At 36.5% G+C, this 22,551-nt stretch overlaps 1 protein-coding gene across 2 annotated transcripts in view; it reads left to right on the forward strand.

The window, feature by feature from the left end:
* Abcd1 (ATP binding cassette subfamily D member 1) overlaps window positions 1-20,280 on the forward strand; it is a 49,434-nt gene extending 29,154 nt beyond the window's left edge. For both annotated transcript variants that reach the window (XM_053762873.1, XM_053762872.1), the window contains exons 2-15: window positions 2,324-2,754; window positions 6,010-6,138; window positions 6,628-6,832; window positions 8,910-9,141; window positions 9,741-9,880; window positions 10,873-11,045; window positions 12,358-12,532; window positions 13,435-13,541; window positions 14,332-14,491; window positions 15,210-15,363; window positions 15,693-15,839; window positions 16,750-16,983; window positions 17,436-17,561; window positions 18,150-20,280. In XM_053762873.1, the coding sequence (XP_053618848.1) occupies window positions 2,596-2,754; window positions 6,010-6,138; window positions 6,628-6,832; window positions 8,910-9,141; window positions 9,741-9,880; window positions 10,873-11,045; window positions 12,358-12,532; window positions 13,435-13,541; window positions 14,332-14,491; window positions 15,210-15,363; window positions 15,693-15,839; window positions 16,750-16,983; window positions 17,436-17,561; window positions 18,150-18,336 (2,328 nt within the window). In that variant the 5' untranslated portion in view covers window positions 2,324-2,595 and the 3' untranslated portion in view covers window positions 18,337-20,280. The remainder of the gene's footprint in view (window positions 1-2,323; window positions 2,755-6,009; window positions 6,139-6,627; window positions 6,833-8,909; window positions 9,142-9,740; window positions 9,881-10,872; window positions 11,046-12,357; window positions 12,533-13,434; window positions 13,542-14,331; window positions 14,492-15,209; window positions 15,364-15,692; window positions 15,840-16,749; window positions 16,984-17,435; window positions 17,562-18,149) is intronic.
* The last annotated feature ends 2,271 nt before the right edge of the window (window positions 20,281-22,551 follow it).

A 22,551-nucleotide genomic window follows, 5' to 3' on the forward strand; every position in this document is an offset into this window, starting at 1 on the left:
AAGATGCCATTACGCCACTTGAACGAAATCTAACAATGTTCGCATGAACACTATAAAAAAGTTCTAAAATCGGCAATGTTTTGGTAATTAACTCTCTCGTCTTTGCGTGTTCCTGGTTGCATTTGGAGTAGTGACGCCCAAAGCCCACGGTTCGCGGAAAAAATAAATTAAAATTGTGAAGATTTGGCAATGATTTACAACCAACCGCCTGTCTGACATCAACTCTCTTTGGAAATGCTATTGTTGCCTAGTCCCTTAGTCGTCTCGTACATCCACGGGAGGTTATGGAGTGGTCCTATTTTATGTCGGAACCATACGACGCCGAGGTAAAACTGTTAGGTAATATGTCTTAATGCATACAGACGACAAATTGAGCTCTTGTCCCTTTACCAATTTAAATCTATATTTTCTATCCCTCTTTCTCTCCACATTTTATATTCATCACCTTTTTTTTTTCACGTGCGTCTCTTCCCTTCTCATAAATGATTTTATTATAGACAAATTCTAATCAACGTTAAAATAATATTCAAAGAATTCACGATTGCCTTGACGTCGGATGAAAAGTGGGTCGTAATCGTGATTGGTTTCCCAACGGCTCGATCGAACGGAAGTTTGAAAGGAAATTTATATACAAATAGCTGAGTGTGCTATAGGATGTGGTTCTGATCAGATTTATGTGCATCTATTGGAAAACTTACATTTGAAAATCTTTCATTCTCGCGCTGTCGCGGTTTCATTCGTGACATATGAAGCCGCGAAATCGACTTTGAATTTCCAAGCGGACGCCTGACGTCACCTCTCCTTTTTAATACTATTGTTGCCTATTAGATGCTACGGCTATGCGTCCCTTAGTTGCCTCGTACGACATCCACGGAAAATTATGCGCTAGTTCTATTCTAGGGCGGATCCACATGCCACAGTTTGCGCCCAATAATTCCAAGTTTATTCCCAAAACAGTCGGGCGCAAACCCAACTAACCATCGCTGATTAATTTCCCAATGTAAACTTTGACATTACAGAATCTGAACTTATTATAATACAAACTGCACACAGCGGTTTTACCCGGGCATTATAAAAAAACACTTATTATACTCCGCATACCATTTCCATAAATCATCCATTTTATAAAGCGCAATTGACTATCATACTTTTTCACCAAATCCTATAAAAAGTACCCGATATCAGCTACCTAAATACAAAAAATCATACAGCCGTTTTAGCTTGAAGAAGTAACAAACATGTAAACTTTTTCGCCTTTATAACATTACAGTCTTAAAGTTTTTTAGATACTTACTCCTGCCTCACAAATTGATGTTGTTTTGTTAAGTTCTGACGTCATATAGTATACGGACCAGTTATATTTCAATCACTGTCTAAGGTCGTTTGTGTATTCTTGTACGACTGTGATATGTCATGTCCAATGTATTTTTTTTTTGCAAATTTTAATGACTTTATGCTTTGGAAGATTATTTGAGATTATTAGATCATTGTTATTTAATTCACAGATAGTCTATTACATTGAAATGATCTTTTTAGCATTAGGTACATTAATAAGGTAGATGATAATTTTTTGAAGTGAAAACTTCTTTAGCGGCGTTATGCACTTTTTGTGATGGGTAAAAAATGTTAAACTCGCGTCAAACACTTGACCTGAAATTCGTAAGACGTTAAAAATGACAAGTTTTCATTTCTGCACGTCTTTTTTTTTGGGTACTATTTTGTGCTTACCCTACCTAACCTAACTACCTCTCAATCATTCATTCGTTCAATGTATTACATTTTTGTTCATTCTATCGATTAAATATTTTTGGTTTGAGCTGTTGGCTCTGTCTATCCAGATAAAAATTTGATACTGTATCCGTATCTCATTTTAACAGCTGTGTGTAAATTATTCAACGTGTATTCTAATGCTGTTTGCTCGAAGGCCGGTTTATATTGTACGTTCACCTAGATAAATAAACTATGAGATTATATCTAACCAAATTAGTTTTCGTATGTTCTAAAATATATTTTAATATATATACACTATCTGTCATGGAGATAGCTCGCATACTCTGCAAATACTTGTATTTGTTCCTACTAAATGTTACAAGTTACACTCAAATAGGTAACGACAATTAAACGAGGGAGAAAATCATTATTTTGATTGATGGATGAGAGGTCTGGCAACCTGTCACTAGTTTAAAATTTAATTCCACCAATAATGTCACAATCTAACGTGCCCTTTTGTGTTCCCCGACTCTTGGCTCTGTTTACCTCGTAAGATGTGAAGCCTTATCTATATCTGTATCTGTAATATAAATATTTTCTTTCTTTGTTACAGAAAAATGGACGAGCAGCCAGAGAAGCCAACCACCACTTAATCATACAAACGTAACTAAAGATAACCAGTTCTGTGATCCCCAACCCATGATAGATCTCCTACGATAAGTGACGATAGTTTTAAGAATACCTTTAAAACGGACGATAAACTTGACACAGTAATTAACGCTGTAAAAATTAATAAATAATTTAATACTGATGCTATAACATAGATAGTTGATGAATAATATAGAGAGGAAGTTGATGGTAATAAGAGTATAGACAGAATAAAAGATGCCAGCGATATTGTCGAAGATTCGAGAGCAGGCGTCGAGGGTGCAGCCTTCGTTGGCCGTGGGGGTTGGCGTGGGGGTGGCTCTGGCTGCTTGCGCCCTGTACAGCACCAGGGAAAAGAAGCAAGCCCCGCCCTGTCACAATAATAATAATTATAAGGTTGGTAATAAAACATTTCACTATAATAATGTAGCAGGAAAAGAGAACGCTCGCTAAAGAATGAAAAGAAAACTCAGTCAGTCGTGTCAGAATTTTCACCTTATATTGGGTTATTCCCAGCTGTGGGATAAAGGAGGCTGTCAATGATGATGATGATGTTGATAGGCATATAATTCAGTATAATTATTGTTTAGAAAATTGGCTATGTGTGTGAAATTGCTATTTTTTATCTGTTATCTAAGGAAAGGAAGAAATTTTGTATGAAATAAAAAATGTCCTTACAATAATACTACTAATTTACTAACACTTGCATCTTGATTAACTTGTTATGTTGTTCTGTCTAGGTGTTTTTGACATATATACGTTTACATATGTATACGATCGATCTGGCGGCGTATAGAGCTCCATAAAGTTCGACTTCCAGTCGTACGAGACGACAAAGGGATTTGCAAAAGAACGTATATTGATAAATGAGAAACTAAACTTTTTCCCCCATTGCCGATTCTGTTAAAAACGACGAAAAATAAATAAAATTATGGCACATATCTTGGCTGGTAAATAGTGTTCAGGATTTCCGGGTTAGCAAACCGGCGTCTAAACCATAACGTCACAGATGTTAACTCATGTCGCATAGATACTCGTTTTGCCTAGTTGGAATTGGGTTGTAATAAAAGTATAGAAAATAATTTATTAAAAAAATACAGTACCTGTATTAAATAGTACATAGTTTCTTAAATAAATATGTTTTATTGTGTTGATCTTCTTATTGTTAGGAACTCTTGCAGTTACTGATGATAAAATATAGTAGTTTTGCTTATTGATAGTTTTGAATGCCGGGAGTGCCGGCAGAAGCGAAAACTTTAATAATTTTTGACTTGTTACGAATTTTTGATCAGAGGGCTTGGTGCGAGATTGCCATTTACATCTCACCATCGAGTCGATTCGAAGTGAGTCGCAGTGAACCAATCACATTGCGCCATTATGACGCAACGACGACCACACCGAAATGTGATTATAAGCCCACAGCCTGCACTAAGCCCTGTCACGTGTCCGTTTTTACTCATCACAACACAACGCCGCTAAAGAAGTTTTCATTTCAAATAGCTATACATCTAAAATAAAAAATAAATAAATATAATATTAGGACAAATCACACAGATTGAGCTAGCCCCAAAATAAGTTCGAGACTTGTGTTATGGGATACTAACTCAACGATACTATATTTTATAACAAATACATATACAGATAAACATCCAAGACCCGGGTCAATCAGAAAAATATCATTTTCCATCGTGACCCGACCGGGGATCGAACCCGGGACCTCTCGGTTCAGAGGCAAGCACTGCAACTGCGCCACCGAGGTCGTCACAATAGAAAAATACTATAATTATATAGTACAATGAGTTGACATAAGTTGGAACAACTCTTTCAAATCAAATCATTTATTCAGAAATTAGGCCTTCACAGGCATTTTTTCACGTCATATTCTAAATTAAATGATGTTTACCAAAGCTACAAACTACTAGCATTTCGGAACGACCACTGCTGAGAAGAAATGCCGAAAGAAACTCATTCAAACAGTGTTGGTCCCTATTATGCCAGAAGGGCTTACCATTTTTAAAATATAAATTTATGTATAATTTTTTATCAGTAATATAACAATGTAAGTACACAATAAAGTACATGGTCAAAAGGTATACTGAAACATATTATGATTGTGATCAAGTGCTGATGAAAGGAGTTTCTAATCCACCTCCTACATATTAAAAACAAAATTTAATGATGTTAAAAAAATACATGTCCTTTGCTAATGAATTGGCAATGAGATGAGAATCGCTTTGTCCGTAAACCAGTTTTGTAGAAGTGATTTAATGAAATAAATATGGACAAGCGTGAGTGTGTCGAGCCTTGTGGGTTCCGTTACAGAATTACAAAGTAAAATATGCCATAGATTCAGCACATCACTTTTTCGTTTCCATTACTGGTACTCTCTCTCTCTCTTTCTGTCATCTGAGCGTGATCGGCTGCGACGTCTCGAAGCCCAGGGTCCGCTTGTAAATTTTTGTAAATCGTAAAATTTTTGTAGATTCAGCTGTGGGTTTGATGCTCCGCCTGATGTCCATCCTCTTTGGAAATAACTATTGTAGTAGTTGATCATCAGTTAGATATTATGAAGCCTATAATTTTCCATGACGATAGTAGATTTTAGTATTTAAACCCACATTTTTTATTTAATTTAGCTCGAAGCTAGGAGATAATAAAGACAATTGAACAACAAAAGGATCGCAGTCCGATCGGGCAGTACGAGAACTGAGCAGTTAATATTTAATGTGTATTTCGGATGAACTGATTTATTATTGACATAATTTTCAGTACACATTTTTCTCTCACATATTTTTTACAATACAAGACATTGTCAAAAAACAAACAATCACGGGAAGTGATTTTGAAATATTTATATAAATTTTTTGATCGTATTTAATGATATGTTATTTTTTTAAATATATTTTATTTCCGGCATTTATTTTTTAACGTCTCAACTTAATACTTCCCGATCATGACAATGCGAATGTTTACAGAGGGACGAATATAAAACCAGTTATATTAAAAATGAAATAATAATGTTGTCTTTTGATCGTTTTGGAACCCTAAAAATGCAATTAATTCATCATAAATTCACAAAGAAATTTCATCAATACGATGTTTTTATTTTTTTCAAACAACGTTGATTAATCTGAATTGAATTTAAAGAATTCGCGACGTGATTCGCTAGCTAATATAGCAGCTGAACTAGCTACTGTATCAGTGAATCATTCGCGAGTGTGACATTTTCACCACTAGAAAATTATATCGTTAGATTTCATAAGCCAGCCTTCAAGCTGTTAGTTTCTTAGCTATTAATCGCATTAGACTTATAGTTTACTTAGGAAAGGGGGGGGGGGGGGGGGGCAGCCCGTACCTTGCTACGCCCGTGAAATTGGGTTCTTGTTGCAGTTGTAAATTAAATTTTACTAGCGGCGCGTCCCGGGTTCACTCGGGTGAAAAAACATAATAAATTAAACAAACATAATAAATTTAACAAACCTAAAAAGTCCTTATGAATCACATTGTTGATAAAAATTGCACGAAATTTTTTGTAGTACTTAGTTCTTCATTTTATTGCGGAGAGACAGACACGGCTGAGAATATTGTTTTATAATATGTTTGTTTTATATTTTTAAGGTTAAGGATTAAACAAAAACTGATGTGTTGCAGGTGTCAAAGAACGGGAAGCTGCAAGCAGTTGAGAATGGCAATGCTGTTTCGGAGTGCGGGGGGCGGTGCGGGGCGGAGCAGTGTGCGCTGTGTAGAGGGGACGCCGACACGGATAACAAACAGAATATTGTAAGTGTGTACCTGTGACAATAGAATAAGTTATAGAATAAACCTAACGGTGCACCCAGAAACGGCTCCCGACGATAGAACTCCTCAACGGTTTATTAACCATTGAATTCGAACTAATATTATAAATGCGAAAGTAAGTTACCTCTTCACGCTTTATATACTCAACCAATCTCCTTGAAATTTTGCATACGTATAGTTTGAAGTGTGGAGAAGGATATAGGGTACTTTCCATCCCGGAAAAATTACGCGGGCGAAAGCTAATGCAACAATAAATGTAGAAAACAGTTTCATAGCGAGCAGGTTCCTACCCTGGATATCAGTACATCCCTGTGCACCCCGCGTACCCCTCGTACTTGTCGCACCCCGCGATCGCGTAGCGCACCAGTGCGTCCGTGACCGTTCCGCGGGGCACCTGCGTCACATGACCACATATTTTTTTATGTAGCGTAACGTTAAAGTTTTTAATAAAAAAGACTGATTTATTTACAGGAAGACGCGGACGAAACGCTATCAGCACAAGAGGAGCACGTGCCAGGTCTGAACCTGGAGTTCCTCAGGCAGCTGGTGACGCTGGCCAAGATCATGGTGCCCGGAGTCAGGAGCCACGAGGTGGCGCTGCTGTCCGCGCACACCCTGTGTCTGTTCACGAGGACTTTCCTGTCTATTTATGTGGCTTCTTTGGAAGGTTCCATTGGTTAGTTCCTTACCTCAGTACTCTCCCTCTCTCTTGTCTTCGCGCTATATATATATATATATATATATATATATATATATAGTGTTACTGAGTGCCTGACTGACAGACAACGCACAGCCGAAACTACTGGGCGTAGAAAGCTGAAATTTGTTGTGTAGGTTCCTAGGACAGCGTAGGGGAGCAATAAGAAGGGATTTCCTGAAATTCCCACGGGAAACGGATTTTGGTCACATACGGAGTTGTGAGTGATAGCTAGTCCATAGATATTATAAAAATAAATACCCCTGTCGCGTTCTGTGTGGACGTGATAAACTGAAAAACTACCGGACGTATTTTTGTACGGTTTTCATCAATAGATAATGTGATTACTGAGGAAAGTTTAGGTGTATGATTTATTATGGTTTTACACGAGCGAAGCCGGGTTTGGTCGATAAATAAATAAACAAATATATACGGACAAATCACACAGATTGAGCTAGCCCCAAAGTAAGTTCGAGACTTGTGTTATCGGTTACTAACTCAACGATACTATATTTTATAACAAATACATCTATATATAAACATCCAAGACCCGGGCCAATCAGAGTGCGCCACCGATGTCGTCAAATATTTATCAGAAGCTAGTTTTGAATAAAATAACAGAATAATATTGTGTTTCAATAGCACGACTCGCACTTGACTAGTGATTTAGAATGCTACTGTCGAAATGCGCAAACGCCACAAAACTCTTATGTTCAACCGTAATAAATGATATACCTAAACCTTCCTCTTGAAGCACTCTATCAATTCAAAAAACTCGCATCAAAATCCGTTGCGTAATTTTAAAGATCTAAGCATACATGTAAAACTTCCAAATCAATGATAATTAAAATCAAAATAATATAACACTTAAACAAAACAAGAGATGTTAGCACAATGTCGTATGCGTATTGAATGAATCGAAGCTCACGATGCCGACGAGTTTTATACCGTAGCGTCGTGGTGGGAGTTGTTGTCGTAAAACAGGTGTGCCACAGCTGCGCCTGAGCTGCGACGAACACGTGCAAAGCAACGGCGCCGATATACATATGGACAGTCAGCGGGAAGCGTCTTTGTTTTATACTATATATAGTGATAGTGATGCGATGAATAATACTATAATATATTTTATTACCAAATTAATGTAATTCTTTCAAAAGCGTCCTTAGGCTGTGGTGATCATTTAAAATCAGTTGGGCTGCATGTTCTTTTATAGTCGTATTTCCTCATGGCTGAGGGTCGTGGTCATGACGTGGAATGAGAGACACAACAATTTTCTTGGCACTATTAATGGAGTTGTTTGCCATTGCCTTCTCCATTTCATACACAAGTTTATTACACACACATCATACACAAGGTTATAATCAACCTGTGTACAGGTCATTGCCTTCTCCATTTCATACACAAGTTTATAATCAACCTGTGTACAGGTTTCCACACGATGTTTTCCTTCACCGGAAGCAAGTGGTGGTCGATGAAAACTACTATATATATGTCTAAGATTGGTATACAAACTCTTGTGGCACGTGTAGGATTCGAACCTGGGACCTTTTGATCCACAGCCGGGCTTATGCGGTCTTAACCACCATCACTTCATTTTAACCCCCAACGCAAAAGAGGGGTGTTATAAATTTTAAATGTCTGACTGTGTACGTAGCACCGTAGCTCATCAACGGGTGAACCGATTTCGATGCGGTTATTTATATTTTATAGTTTCTATATTTCTTATATCATGCTAATTAATTGAAAAAGTCATTATTTTATATTAGGTCCTTACATATGAAATCGGCGTTTTGTTGTACTGGCCGCTTTAATCACAAATTTCTCCTCTTTGGTTAGGAATTGCAAATTAAAATTTATACAGCTATTTACACATGTGTTTGTGTTTCGTTAACCGTCATTCATTTGTTTTTTTCTTCTTCTTATTTATCTTTATGGCTTGTGTCATTAAGCTATTTAGCGAAATTTGACTTTAGGAATCAAGTAGGTCAGTCAGCTGTCACAATAGTGTTATGTCATTAATTTCTCACTCTCTTTTTCTCTCTCCTTTCTCTTCCAGTGAAACACATAGTCCAGAAAGACATGCGTCGCTTCGCAGCACTCCTCCTCCAATGGTTCGGCATCGCCGTACCTGCTACCTTCATCAACTCCATGATCAGATACCTTGAAGGCCGCCTAGCGCTTGCCTTCAGGACACGATTGGTGAACCACGCCTACGAGTTATACTTCAAGAATCAAACATATTACAGGGTAGCTAACTTGGACGGCAGGATCGAAAATGCTGATCATAGGCGAGTAGTAATTTTATTTTTACTGCTGTTAATGTCCAAGGTCAGAGGAGGCACAATGACTAGGTTTCCTTCAGGACCTGATCACGTGTGCTTGCAAATCTTGTGCACAGCTACAATTAGTGGTGCGCAAATGTCATGTACGTCGTTATATGTCTATAAAGGGTTGATTTATGAGTTGATTATACGATGATTATATTTTTTTGCTATAGAACCTTTCCCTTTTGCGTTTTATTTACGTTCTTGAGTAAAAAAAAATCAATTCATAGACAGGTGAATTTCTGAGCAATTCGATAATCCTCCATCAAGTTTCAACAACGACAAAAATCTTTTTACTAATCTAATTTATAAATAATAATCTTTGTAACTGTAAAATTTTATCAATGTTTGATTTTTTTGAGATTTTAGAACGGTTCTTTATTTTTTAAGGACGATAACGACGGCGGTAAATATGTTCGAAAATTCACCGAGATGATGAATATTATACTTTATCTAGTACTCTAAACCTTAACATACTTAACATTTAATTTTAGGTGACTTATATCCAATCATAATGTAAAACTTTACGAGCATGAGGAGTGAGAAATGTTTGTATTCCACAGACTAACAGAAGACGTGTCCGTGTTCACGCAGTCTGTGGCGCACCTGTACAGCTCTCTGACCAAGCCCTGCTTCGATCTGCTGCTCATCGTCCTCACCCTGGCTTCCTACTCCAGCAAGATGAAGGGCAACATCTTCTTGGGTAATTACTCCTTTGAGAACTTGATTTAACTTTATGAACTTAACTAAAACGAAATTGATTAAAACTCCTTTGAGAACTTAATTAATTTTATGAACTTAATTAAAACTCCTTTGAGAGCGTAATTAACTTTATGAACTTAATTAAAATGAACTTAATTGGAACAGAAAATTAGAGGACTGTTTGCTGTCACCTCTCTGTGAGTCTACTGGAAGAAATTTCTATAGAAACAAGTAATGTTTATAGTTACATCGGCAATATTCGACGGCGCAGAATAGCGCGCCCTACCGCCGAATCAAACCGAATACAAACTCAATAAAATATCGACCATATTACTAGGACATAAGTCTTAAAATCCAAAAAAAATATCAATGATTCGTGCGTACGACGCGACGGCGCGGACACAGACATGGCGCGTGCGCGTCACAGTTCGCGGGTAACCAAACATGGCGCGCTCTGATTAGCTAAAATATTTTCGCGCCGTATAAAAATTAGACTTCTGCGCAGGTACATCGGTGTAACTTATAAAAGTGGTAGACCTGTACCTTTGTGCTTAGTTTCCTATTTGTAAGTTTTCTATTTACACTGTTATACATAAATAAATAAAATGAACTTAATTGAAACTCCTGAGCTTAATTAACTTTATGAACTTAACTAAAATGAACTTAATGAAACCAGAAAATTAGAGGACTGTTTGCTGTCACCTCTCTAGTGTGTAATAATGTTATTAAACAATATGACGACCTCGGAGGCGTGGTGGAAGTGGTAAAGTGCTCGCCTCTGAACCGAGAGGTCTCGGATTCGAGCCCCGGTCGGGTCACGAAACTGATCTTTTTCTGATTGGCCCGAGTCTTGGATGTTTATCTATAATATGTATTTGTTATAAAATATAGTATCGTCGAGTTAGTGTCCCATAACACAAGTTTGGAACTTACTTTGGGGCTAGCTCAAACTGATTTGTCGTAATATATATATATATTTATATGATGAGTCAGGTCCGGGCATAGCCACGGTGGTGATCTGCCTGACGGGGCAGCTGCTGCGGCTGCTGAGCCCGCGCTTCGGCGCGCTGGCGGGCGAGGAGGCCCGCATGAAGGCCAACCTGCGCCACGTGCACTCGCGGCTCATCGCGCACGCGGAGGAGGTCGCCTTCTACGGCGGCCACAAGGTACACACTACACACCCTACCTACAATCATAATAGGGAGTATTACTGCACAGTACAGCACTATTACACACAGTACAGCACAGTATTATACACAGTACAGCACTGTATGTGTTAGGTACACAAAAGCACAGACAGTGCTACAGCAAAAAGCAAAGTACACATAGCAAAAGGCGGCAAACCGCCTTTTGCTATGCCGATTAAAACGTTTATTTTACAGTACTTTATTAATCCTTTCATTATGTAAGCATTCGTTTGTGAAAATATACAACAATGTAGCATATTCTGGTGCTGAAATATTGGGAAAAATCGATTTCCGTAAGATAAAAAAACTTCAAAAACCATGGGATACGCCTCACGCTGTAAAATTTTCGAGCCAGTAAACGATCGAAAAGAAGCTCGGAACACTTCACACGTGAAGACTTATTAAAATATGGACTTCGTACAGGTAAGATCTTCAGTCAAAATCAAGTTTATATCAGTTTATGACCACAGTTGACCAAATAATGCAGAATATAGTGTGTTCTGCATAAATAGTGTTATTATTTTCTGGATAATCCACTAAATCCTTCCCTTTTCCTTTAAACTCGCACCACGATTGCGTAGAAGGTATTTTTGGTCGTAAATCAGCAGAAATATTGAAAATTGGCGCTTTTTGCCTCCATTGGCAATGTTAGTGTACCTTAGTTGTACCAGTAGCGCCATCTGCGCTGGGCTTTGCGTAACATGCCCTATTCACTGCACCACGCGATGTTACTCTCAATTATTACTCGTTGTATTCAATTTTATGCATTGTAGCGCCATCTGCTTTTTATATTGACTAGCGGCCCGTCCCAGCTTCGTTCGGGTAAAAACATAATAAATTGTACACCTAAACCTTCCTCAGGAATTACTCTATCTATTGTTGAAAATCGCATGAAAATCCGTGCAGTAGTTTTGTTTTTGAGTTTATCGCGAACAGACAGACGCGGTAGACAACTTTGTTTTTTTTAATGTAATATGTAAGGATTATCAGACTTTGACCAATAAATACGAGAATCGTGTACATTCAAGATAAAAAGTGTTACTTGTAATCTGCCCGCGGCTTCGCCCGCGTAAATTTTCCACGGGAACAGTTATATTCCGGATGAAATGGTACCCTATGTCCTTCTCCATACTTCAGTCTATATGTATGCAAAATTTCATGAAGGTTCATCAAGTAGATATAGCGCGAAGGGGTAACAAAAAATAACTTTCGAATTTATAGTATTACTTTAAACTATTATTATAAACCTTATAATAAGGTGATAACTAACGTTACACTCTTTCTTCCCCAGGTGGAGCTGGGCCAGCTCCAATCCGCCTACCAAGAACTCGTCGCCCAAATGACGTCGGTCTTCAACAAGAAACTGTGGTACGTGATGCTGGAGCAGTTCTGCATGAAGTATGTCTGGTCCGGGACCGGCATGGTCATGTTGGCTCTGCCCATACTCACCGCCACCGCCCGACACGGTAATTTATACCTTATGTTCTAGGCTATAGATGGCAGAATGGCATGCGTATTGTTAGCTCTTGTCTTTCGTCAAAACCAAACACGGTAAATTATAGCTTATGTGCTAGGGCATAGAGGTGAAAATGGTTTGAAGTGTGATGTTATGTTAGCTCTATCCAACACTTACTCATATATTTTATTTACATCACTACACGTTCATTTACGTTACATATACAAAAAATATAAAATCAAGTAATAACAGTGTGCAGGTTTCGTCACAATGTTTTCCTTCACCGCAAGTGGTTGATGAAAACTACCCAACACTAGACAGATTGGTATACAAACTCATGTGACTCGAGTGGAATCCGAACCTGGGTACTTTCGATCCACCGGCGGGCGTCTTAACCATTAACACCACCACCGCTTCTAACGGGTTATAAAAAAAAATTACAGCTCATCATCATCATATCGAGTGTGTTATTGCTATCATTGGTGTCAGACTTTATTCAAGTCGCCTAAAGGCATCTGACATGACTTTTACGACTACTTACCGCCATCTAGTAGCAGGTAGTCGCATACACACTTATTAATTAATACAGCTTGACCATAGAGAGATGTGTCACATTTTTGACGTAAAATGCTGAAGTATGGCAACAATATGAGTAGAGAATTTGGGGAGAGGCTGGTGTTCTGAGACACAGGATCTGCTTAGTTCAGGCACCAGTCTCTTACAATCTTATTTTGTATTCATGATAATACTTGTATTAATTATAGGAACACTGTTCTAGAAAGATTGTGGAGATAAACATTTTTTTTATTGGTCACATGAAAAAAAAAATGTTTGGAAAATTTTTAGTTCCACTTTAATCAATTTCTACTCTTTATGGTCAAGCTGTAGTTTATTCAAATAATTTTGTTCTAGGGTCAGGAGAAGAGAGTATCAGCTCCCGAACAGAGTACATGACTACGTCTCGCAACCTGCTCAACTCTGCTGCCGACGCCATCGAGAGGCTTATGTCTAGCTATAAGGTATGTTTGTGTACTTTTATAGTGTACCAGCTTTTGCCCGTGGCTCCGCCCGCGGGATTTTCTCTGCGAAAGCGGAACAGGCATCATTTTCATACAAAAGTTTCAACCCCCATGCATGGGTTGACTTGGGGTTCGATTATTTTTTTGAAAAAGTAGGCTATGTTTGAACGGGGGTCTTTAACTACATACACATCAAATTTCATCAAAATCAGTCCAGCGGTTTAGCCGTAAAAGTGGAACAGATAGACAGACAGACTTTCGCATTTATAATATTAGTATGTAAACATATTACCACGTTGTGACGTCACTTCTACGTGTCATTTAGTATGGAGCGTTTGGACGAGTCCAAAATTTTGTGATTTTATTTTTGTTATATCTTTGAAAGCATTGTCATTATCACAGTATTTTCTCACCGGTGTTTCTATTAATATCAGGGCCTTCGAATAATCATCAAAACAAAACAATACGTTAGTTGTCAAATTTTTGTTTTGATGATTATTTGAAAGCAAAACAAAAGCTATGTTTGTTCAACACCTACATTAAATATTATGTTCATAAAAGTTACAAATTTTTAGTTTTTTTTTTTATGATGGTTGAATTTGTTTTTAATATTTCATATTAAAAAATAAAATTTTCCAACCAACTTGAAATGTTCGTATAATGATCCGTACATTGTTATAGTACTTATAATAGTTATCATAATGATCCTAAATATCTATCGTCTAGATTATACATTTTTTTTTATAATTCTTTGACCATGTCAAGTAACCAATAGTATCGTTGTGAACAGGAAATAGTGACGTTGGCGGGGTACGCGACCCGAGTGTCTGACATGCTGACGGTGTTCGGTGAAGTCGCGCGCGGGCGCTGCGTGCGCCTCGTGCACATCGCGGGTGCGCCGCACGCCGGCTTCCAGGTCACCTTCCGGGACAACCAACCCGTGCCACAAGGTGCTACACAACAGACAAAATAACAGAAATAACTGACAAAATAACAAGAATAACTGACAAAATAACAAGAATAACTGACAAAATAACAAGGATAACTGACAAAATAACAAGAATAACTGACAAAATAACAAGAATAACTGACAAAATAACAAGAATAACTGACAAAATAACAAGAATAACTGACAAAATAACAAGAATAACTGACAAAATAACAAGAATAACTGACAAAATAACAAGAATAACTGACAAAATAACAAGAATAACTGACAAAATAACAAGAATAACTGACAAAATAACAAGAATAACTGACAAAATAACAGCCTGCCTGACGTCAACCCTCGTTGGAAATAAAAAAATAGTTGGCGGGATACGCGACCCATTTCTGATGCAGAAAGTGTGCAATGCACGTTGGGTTTGAACTACATGCAGGCTTCCAAGTCACCTTCCGGGACAATCAACCCGTAAAATAATATAATAATTAATAAAATTTAAATGATACATAATTATATTATATTATATGGTCGTAATATAAAGAGCGAAGTCTTCTGGCACAAGTAAATTTCCAATAACTGTATATTATGTAAATTTTACGGCGTCACAGCCGCCAACGCAACCGGAAACTTACAGAGATGAGAAAGAGAGAGAGAGATAATACTTGTCCCAAATATTTCTGATTCTTTATATTTCGTTGGAATTAATCAGACATATTTTGTCCCAGGCAAGATAATCTATACAAGCGATTTATCAATCCGTCTCCGTAACGTCCCGATCGTGACGCCGGCGTGCGACGTCGTGGCCAGCGGACTCAATCTGGACATTGCGCCTGGTACCCACCTGCTCATCGTGGGACCCAACGGATGCGGGAAATCCAGGTAGATTGATAAATATATATACTAATTGTAGGTATACTAAGTGACTTTGTACATTGGCATATTTTGTTATACAATTAATGATACGGAACATTTTTTCGTATGGAAGTAAATCTGAAAATAACTACAGATTATACACAGATAGACTTTATGTATTTTGTATGGAATGGCTGTTTTTTTCGCTTTTTTTTAGTAAAAAATTAAGCTTAAAAATACACTTTAAGGTCTAGAGCATAAAGTAAAATCTTCTTTTTTTTTTTCTTTCTCTAACAATTATTTGCGTGTTGATCATATAGTTTTATAAAAAACTTATCAAATACAATTGTGTACAGTCTGTTCCGCATAATATCCGGCCTGTGGCCCGTGCACGGCGGTGAGCTGTGGGTGCCGCGGCCGTGCGAGTGCGCGTACTGCACGGACGAGGTCACCGACCAGGACCACTGCACCACCAGGCCCATCATGTTCTACATACCGCAGAGGTGAGACACTGAGCTACTTAAAAAGTACTAGTTACAAACTCAAATTACTAAAGAATTCCTTGAGCGTCACCGCCCGTATATTCTCATTGGGGTTCGCACACGACGCAACTAATCAGCAACCGGTGAGTAACGCGTTAGCAATATGAGTTACCCGAGTTTTTAATACGTTTTGTTTTGAAAATGAACGAGAAAACCTTAAATATTTAATTTTGAGTAAGTTTTGTTGAGCAATTTGAGTAATTACAAAAAAAACAGTAAAATGGCAAATCTATTGATGACACTACGTTTGAATAGTATTCATGTAGTAGTGATAGGTTCGGCTGCTTGCCAATTTATATGATTTATAAAAAAATTGTTTTTACCTTATGAAAAATTTCATTATCTCTTAATGAACGCCATCCTTATCGGTTTTGTGCCTTATGAAACCAGTTTTATGAAATATATTCTATGGAGTTATCCACAAGAGTAAATAGATTTTCTTATTTACTTTAGATTTTCTATTATATTTCCACCCATCCCAAACAAATGTCTCAATAATTTTTAAATGGATTTTTAATGTCTTATTTTAAGAAAGATCCTAATTTTTACAGACAATTGCTTAGTTTTGAGTTAAATACAAAACTATTTTGACTCGAGAAGAAGAATAGTAGTTACTTAAAAAAAAGTTGCGTCAGAAATCAATAATCTATTTATTTTAATTTGATTCGGATCCCATTTTGTACTGCGAACTGTTAAAATCTGGAATTTCTACCCTGCGTCGATATTTCCTGAATCCTACAATATTTTAAAGCAGTTTTTAATAGTGAATACTCATTTGCTTCTTTTCTGAATTTGTTATAAAGGATCAATAATTATGTGCTGAACAGAATATTTACCCGATTTAACCGACACTGTAACATCAATCTCCTAGGCCCTACATGTCAATGGGTTCCCTCCTCGACCAAGTGACGTATCCCTCTCGCGTGATCGTGGGCTCAGCCGACGCCGTCACGGCCGAGGCCCGGGCGCTGAAGATCCTGAAGCTGGTGCGGCTGGACACCATGGCCGGGAGACACGGGGGGCTGAGGGCCGTGAGGGACTGGAGGGCCACGCTCTCCGGCGGGGAGAAGCAGAGGATGGCTATGGCTAGGATGTTCTATCACAGGTGAGGAAATTATCCTTTATTCATGTGTTTTATATTAAAGTTTTTAGTAAAGTTGTTGAAGTAATTAAATTTTGATTTTGAAAAGTCTATTATAATAATAAGATTTTTTATATTTAATATTGTTAAAATTAATACTATTAAATGCATAGAATTACAAAGTAAAGAAAATTTAGACTCTATACTGTAAATATATAAGGATAATATGGAGGAATCTGCCTATCGCGGTATCTTTTACACTTTGTACATGTCGTGTATTGGCTGTCAAGTGTCAATGTCATCGCGTGAATAAAACATTTTTCCGTTTCACCGGTCTCCTTCTCGCAACTTAACAGTACGTTGAAATAAATTCATGGCACAAATAATAAAATTAGCACATTATGAATGAATGAATTTTGCTATATGATAAAAAATATGACTTCTATCTCCCCCCGACCCCCCCCCCCCTCCCCCAGGCCGGTGTACGCCCTCCTGGACGAGTGCACGAGCGCGGTGTCGATGGAGACGGAGGTGGTGATGTACGAGGAGGCTGTCAAGGAGGGAATCACGCTCCTCTCGATCACACACAGGCCCAGCGTCTGGTGAGTATTATCTTTTTTACAGGCTCATAAATAACCAGTGGCCCGTCTCTGTATCGCTCGGGGGAAAACATGATAAACAACTAGCCGCGCCCCGGGGCTTCGCTCCCGTGGGAATTTTGGGATAAAGAGTACCCTATGTGTTATTCCAGGTTATTTTCTACCCGTGTACCAAATTTCATGACAATCAGTCCAGACAACCTAAAAAAATACAAAAACATTAAAATCATATGTAGTCGAAATATTTTTATTTAAATATACATTATTCACAGCATTTTAAAATCGTCGATATTTTTATCGCTTGTGAACTGTTTGGTGTCAATAATTTACTTAAAATTCAGTACTAGTACAAAACTATATGCCCTTAGGGTAACAGTCGAAAAAAAAAATCAAGATTTTTGAAAAAAAAAAAAATTTTTTCTCTTACTGAGAATTTAATTCAAGTAGTATAAAAAATATGTTACAATAAATCCGGTTATCAAATCGTCGAACGAGTGGACATTGTACTTATTAAATCCGTGACACTGCCAACTTGTATTTTTGTAAAAAAAATTTTTTTTTTAAATATTATTTTAATTTTTTTTTCCTCAGGAAATACCACACGCACGTTCTAGAATTTGACGGCGCCGGTAGCTGGGCATTCAGACCACTAGAGAAAGACGCCCCGGCCATCACACCCCCGCCACTATCCATCACAGCTAACACAAACGCAACACCTAACAATACTAATATTGGCAGCAATCTAGCTAATAACGCGGCAGAGACGAGCGAACACTGAGACTTGCCAAAATTAGGAAAAAATATGATTAATTAGCTTTTTTTAACACTTTTCCATGTATCTTTACACCAAAAATAACAGGCCGTTGCGCGACTTTGCTATTTACATCTCAACATCGCGTCGATTCGCAGTGAGACGCAGTTAACCAATCACAGTGCGCCATTGTGACGCAACGACGACCACACCGCAATGTGATTGGTTCGCTGCGTCTCACTTCGAATCGATTCTATAGTGAGAAGTGAAATGTAAACCCGCAATTTCCTCAGTTTGATTTTTGAGGTAAAAGAAGGACAAACATACTTTTACATATGTAATATTTATAAGTATTGATTCGAATGTTTGTGACGATTTACGATTCTTACAGATGAATGAAATTATATCACAAAGACCGACATCTTACGAATATATGTTTCTCATTTGAATATAACGGAAAACGCGGCGTAGATGGCAGCACCAACACAATCCATGGTGAACAGGTCAATAACATTTGTCATTCTGTCATTGTCAATGTCAAAATAAACTGTTGACATCCTATACTGTATTCTGGTATGATGACTGCAGCAACATTTGGCAGAATAATTAAGAGGAGCCACGAAATTAAAAAAAAAGACGAATGTCAAGATTAAGAGCAAAAATTTGACAAAAGAACAATGATTTATACTTTAATCGCGTATAATATGTTGACTTAAATACAAAATTACGAAGCACGCAACAAGTTGTAAAATATAAGATAATTTTTGGTTCAGACAAGTATGTCTGAAATTTATCTATTAAAAATATATGAATCATTCACAATATAGCTATAGGAATATCATCACACATTTTCGCGTATTGTCTCTAAATTTATACAGGGTTTTTTTCGGTTAATTTTTTAAAGAAGTTATAAATCTAGATTGTGATAAGTAGAAAGGTTATTAAGGTTATTATACAAAATTTTTAGTGACTATAGTGACAATCTCTAGGAAGATTTACCAGACCAATATAATGACAACAATCGCTCTTATCAGGTTACTGGTGTCCATATGGGCAGCGGTGTTTGCTTACCATCAGGCAACACGGAAACTCGTTCGCCTGCTATGCTATAAAAATAAATGTTATAAAAGAAACAATGTAGTGTCTTTTAGATATGTTATGTCGTTTAAAATACGGCCACTATAATAAATAACATTTAAAGTAGAAATTGGCTATCCGAATTAGTTTATTTACCTATATGGCAATGTATAATGTTTATGTGTTAAAAGACTACGGAACAATAAAAAAGAGAAAGAAAAAGTAATAAAAACTCATTTTTTTATTGTTCCGTGAGATAAACATTATTGACGTTTTAGGCTAAAGAATAACACGTCACGTTCAGTCAAAGCTATATTAAAATCTTTGTGTCGTTTAATTGACAACCTCTAATATATGAAATTAATTCCAGTAGGTACGTTACATCAATAAAACTTAATTTTAAATTAAGAAAACAATGGAAAAAGAAAACAAGTAATATTTATATATTACAATGTTGCCACACTTAGAAATTGGCGTAATGATCAAAGTGTTACCAGTGTAAATACTTTTTCAAAGTTTTTATTCTATGGAATCTAAATCACAAAAACTTTCTATGATTCTTTTGTAAATGATTGTACAATTTCAATTCTTAGATTTTATGTGAGATTAATAAAAAAAAAATGGCTGTCACTATAATTATAATTTTTTATATTTTATAATTTGTTTTCATATTATTATTGAAAATTCTATATTTTAATTTATTTTTAAATGTGTTGGTTTGTACATTCGGGCGTTATAATAGCTGTTTGTGTCGTCGTAATGACGTTTATGTTTTTGCTCCCGAGTCTACCTGTGTGTATTGTATAATTGTAAATAAATATAATTTGTGTATATTACTTTCGCTAGGTTCTGATGGAAATATGAAGAGATGAAATAAAAAGGGGTTTAAATAATTATTGCCTTTCATTTCATCACCATTTGTATTTTTTTAGATTCGGAAATCGTTCTATGGTAAACCATTGACTATAGAAATTTGTGACTTTGAAGAGTAAAATTAAAAGTATGATGTGAAAAAGTGCCTGTGAAGGTCTAATTTCTGAGGAAATTGTTTTTATTTTCATCTGTTTTTCATCCGAGTCTACGTAAAACAGATATGATAATATACCTATGTGTACTTTTATTCTATTCTGCGCAGTTAGCGGGGGTTCAAGATATTGCACAATATAGTGTCATGTGATAAAGAATCTCAGTTTAATTAACTATAGTTAACGAAACTAAGTATAGCAATTATAAATAATTGGGACATATATTTAACAAAAATTTATTGTTTCTCCTTGAAATTCGTTAAAATTAATCAGTATTGAGATCAAACAATGTTGTTAAAGTGACCTTTATTAAGCAATACGAAGCAACGTTACACGTTTTAATTATTTTTTTCGATATAAATAATTAGCGCCCCATCTCGGCTTCGCTAGGGTAAATCCATAATAAAGTATACACTTAACCTTCCCCAGGAATCACATTATCTGTTGGTGAAAACCGTACAAAAATCTGGAGTTTATTCGACTATGTTCTGACACGACATGCAATGAATACGAAAATACTATTTCGGTGCAAGCTGCTGGATTAAAATAAAAATCTCTAAATTACTGTCAGAGACAGTATTATTGTATTATTGTCGTCATAATGAAGAGGGGCGAATCTGATAAAAATGACAAACGGAGAAAAAAAACCTGATGGTTTTCTTGTGCTGTAAATACCAGATTTAAAATATTTATAATTTTTTATAGTATTTATAAAGGTAACACAGCTGTAACACCCCGATACTTATTAATAACATTTTTATTTATTTGTTTGTTTATTTTATTACTTATTTAGCTTTTGCCGTTTGTTCTTAGTAAAATAAATCTATAAAAAATGCGTACACTAAGTTGGCAGGGCGCATCTTCACAAACGAGTCGCATCTGCACAGTGCTTGTTAGCATTACATAACATAAAGAATTCATTGAAATGACATTTCTAATTAAAATTAATACAATTTAGAATTTCAGGCATTTCAGATAACTGTAAACTTTACGTTATTTTAATTAAAAATAATGAAACGAATGCTTAATTGGATAGTCATATCTACACAGATGCGCCTATCCGTCTAGTAACAGTCGAAGACCGTTACACAAATGATTTTTTTTTATAATGACATTACAGACAAGTGTTCTTTTCTTAAAAAAAATAAAATAAATTGTAAATGAATTAGACTTAGCATCTTTTTCCCTTTATGGATAGTTGAATAGTAAAAATGACTTTATTGTTTAGTTTTTTTTAAGTTATTGTAAATGCGGCCTTTTAGCTTATTGTTTTATTGAGTTAGGTGGCTAGTAAAATATAGAAATGAGATGCGCCTTCTTTCACTGATAACGAATTTGTAAATAACTCAATTTTGACAAAAATGTTGGATGCACCCCTCTTGCTTCGGTCAAACATACATACCCACATACATCCTCACAAACTTTCGCATTTAAAATATTAGTTGGATAGCCTACGAAAGTGGTTTGATGACATAAAGGATTGGACCGGACTCAGATACAACCAACTGAAAATAGCGGCCCAAAGCCGCGAGGGTCTCCGTGTGCTGACCTCCAAAGTTCAATTCGAAGATGGCGCCCCATGATGAGGATAGCCTAGCTCGATAGTTTCAATTACGTTCTCCGCGGAAATGTTGCTTCACAGCTGTCTGGGCTGTATTTAAAACGGCACTCCATATATATATACTGCTGCTACTTAGTGACTTTACGATATTTTAAGGATATGGATGGCCCTATTTTAGGACGGGCAATACACGCCTCGTATTTTTACCATTTTAAGTCCATTTTATAGAATCACTTCCAATAATTTGTCATGATGGATAAAACACATACATAACTAAGTGCTAGATTACAAAACTATATGTTTATTTATATTTGTGTGACCTGTTTCATCAACAGGTCAAATATGTGAGGAATGAGACTGACTCACACGAAATATTTGACCCTCGGACTGACTGAGATTGCAGGTAAAGTAAATTAAAATAAAAAGGCTCTATACTCAAGTGGGTAGAAAAAATATAATAAATTCATAATTATATATATAAAATATATATTTATTTGGATATTAGCTGCATCCCGCGGTGTTACCCGCAGTTTATCATTCATTGTTATTATTTAAACTGTTTTAGCGTCATTTAATAAA

Source organism: Plodia interpunctella, chromosome 23 (genome assembly GCF_027563975.2).
Source record: "Plodia interpunctella isolate USDA-ARS_2022_Savannah chromosome 23, ilPloInte3.2, whole genome shotgun sequence".
NCBI lineage: Eukaryota > Metazoa > Arthropoda > Insecta > Lepidoptera > Pyralidae > Plodia > Plodia interpunctella.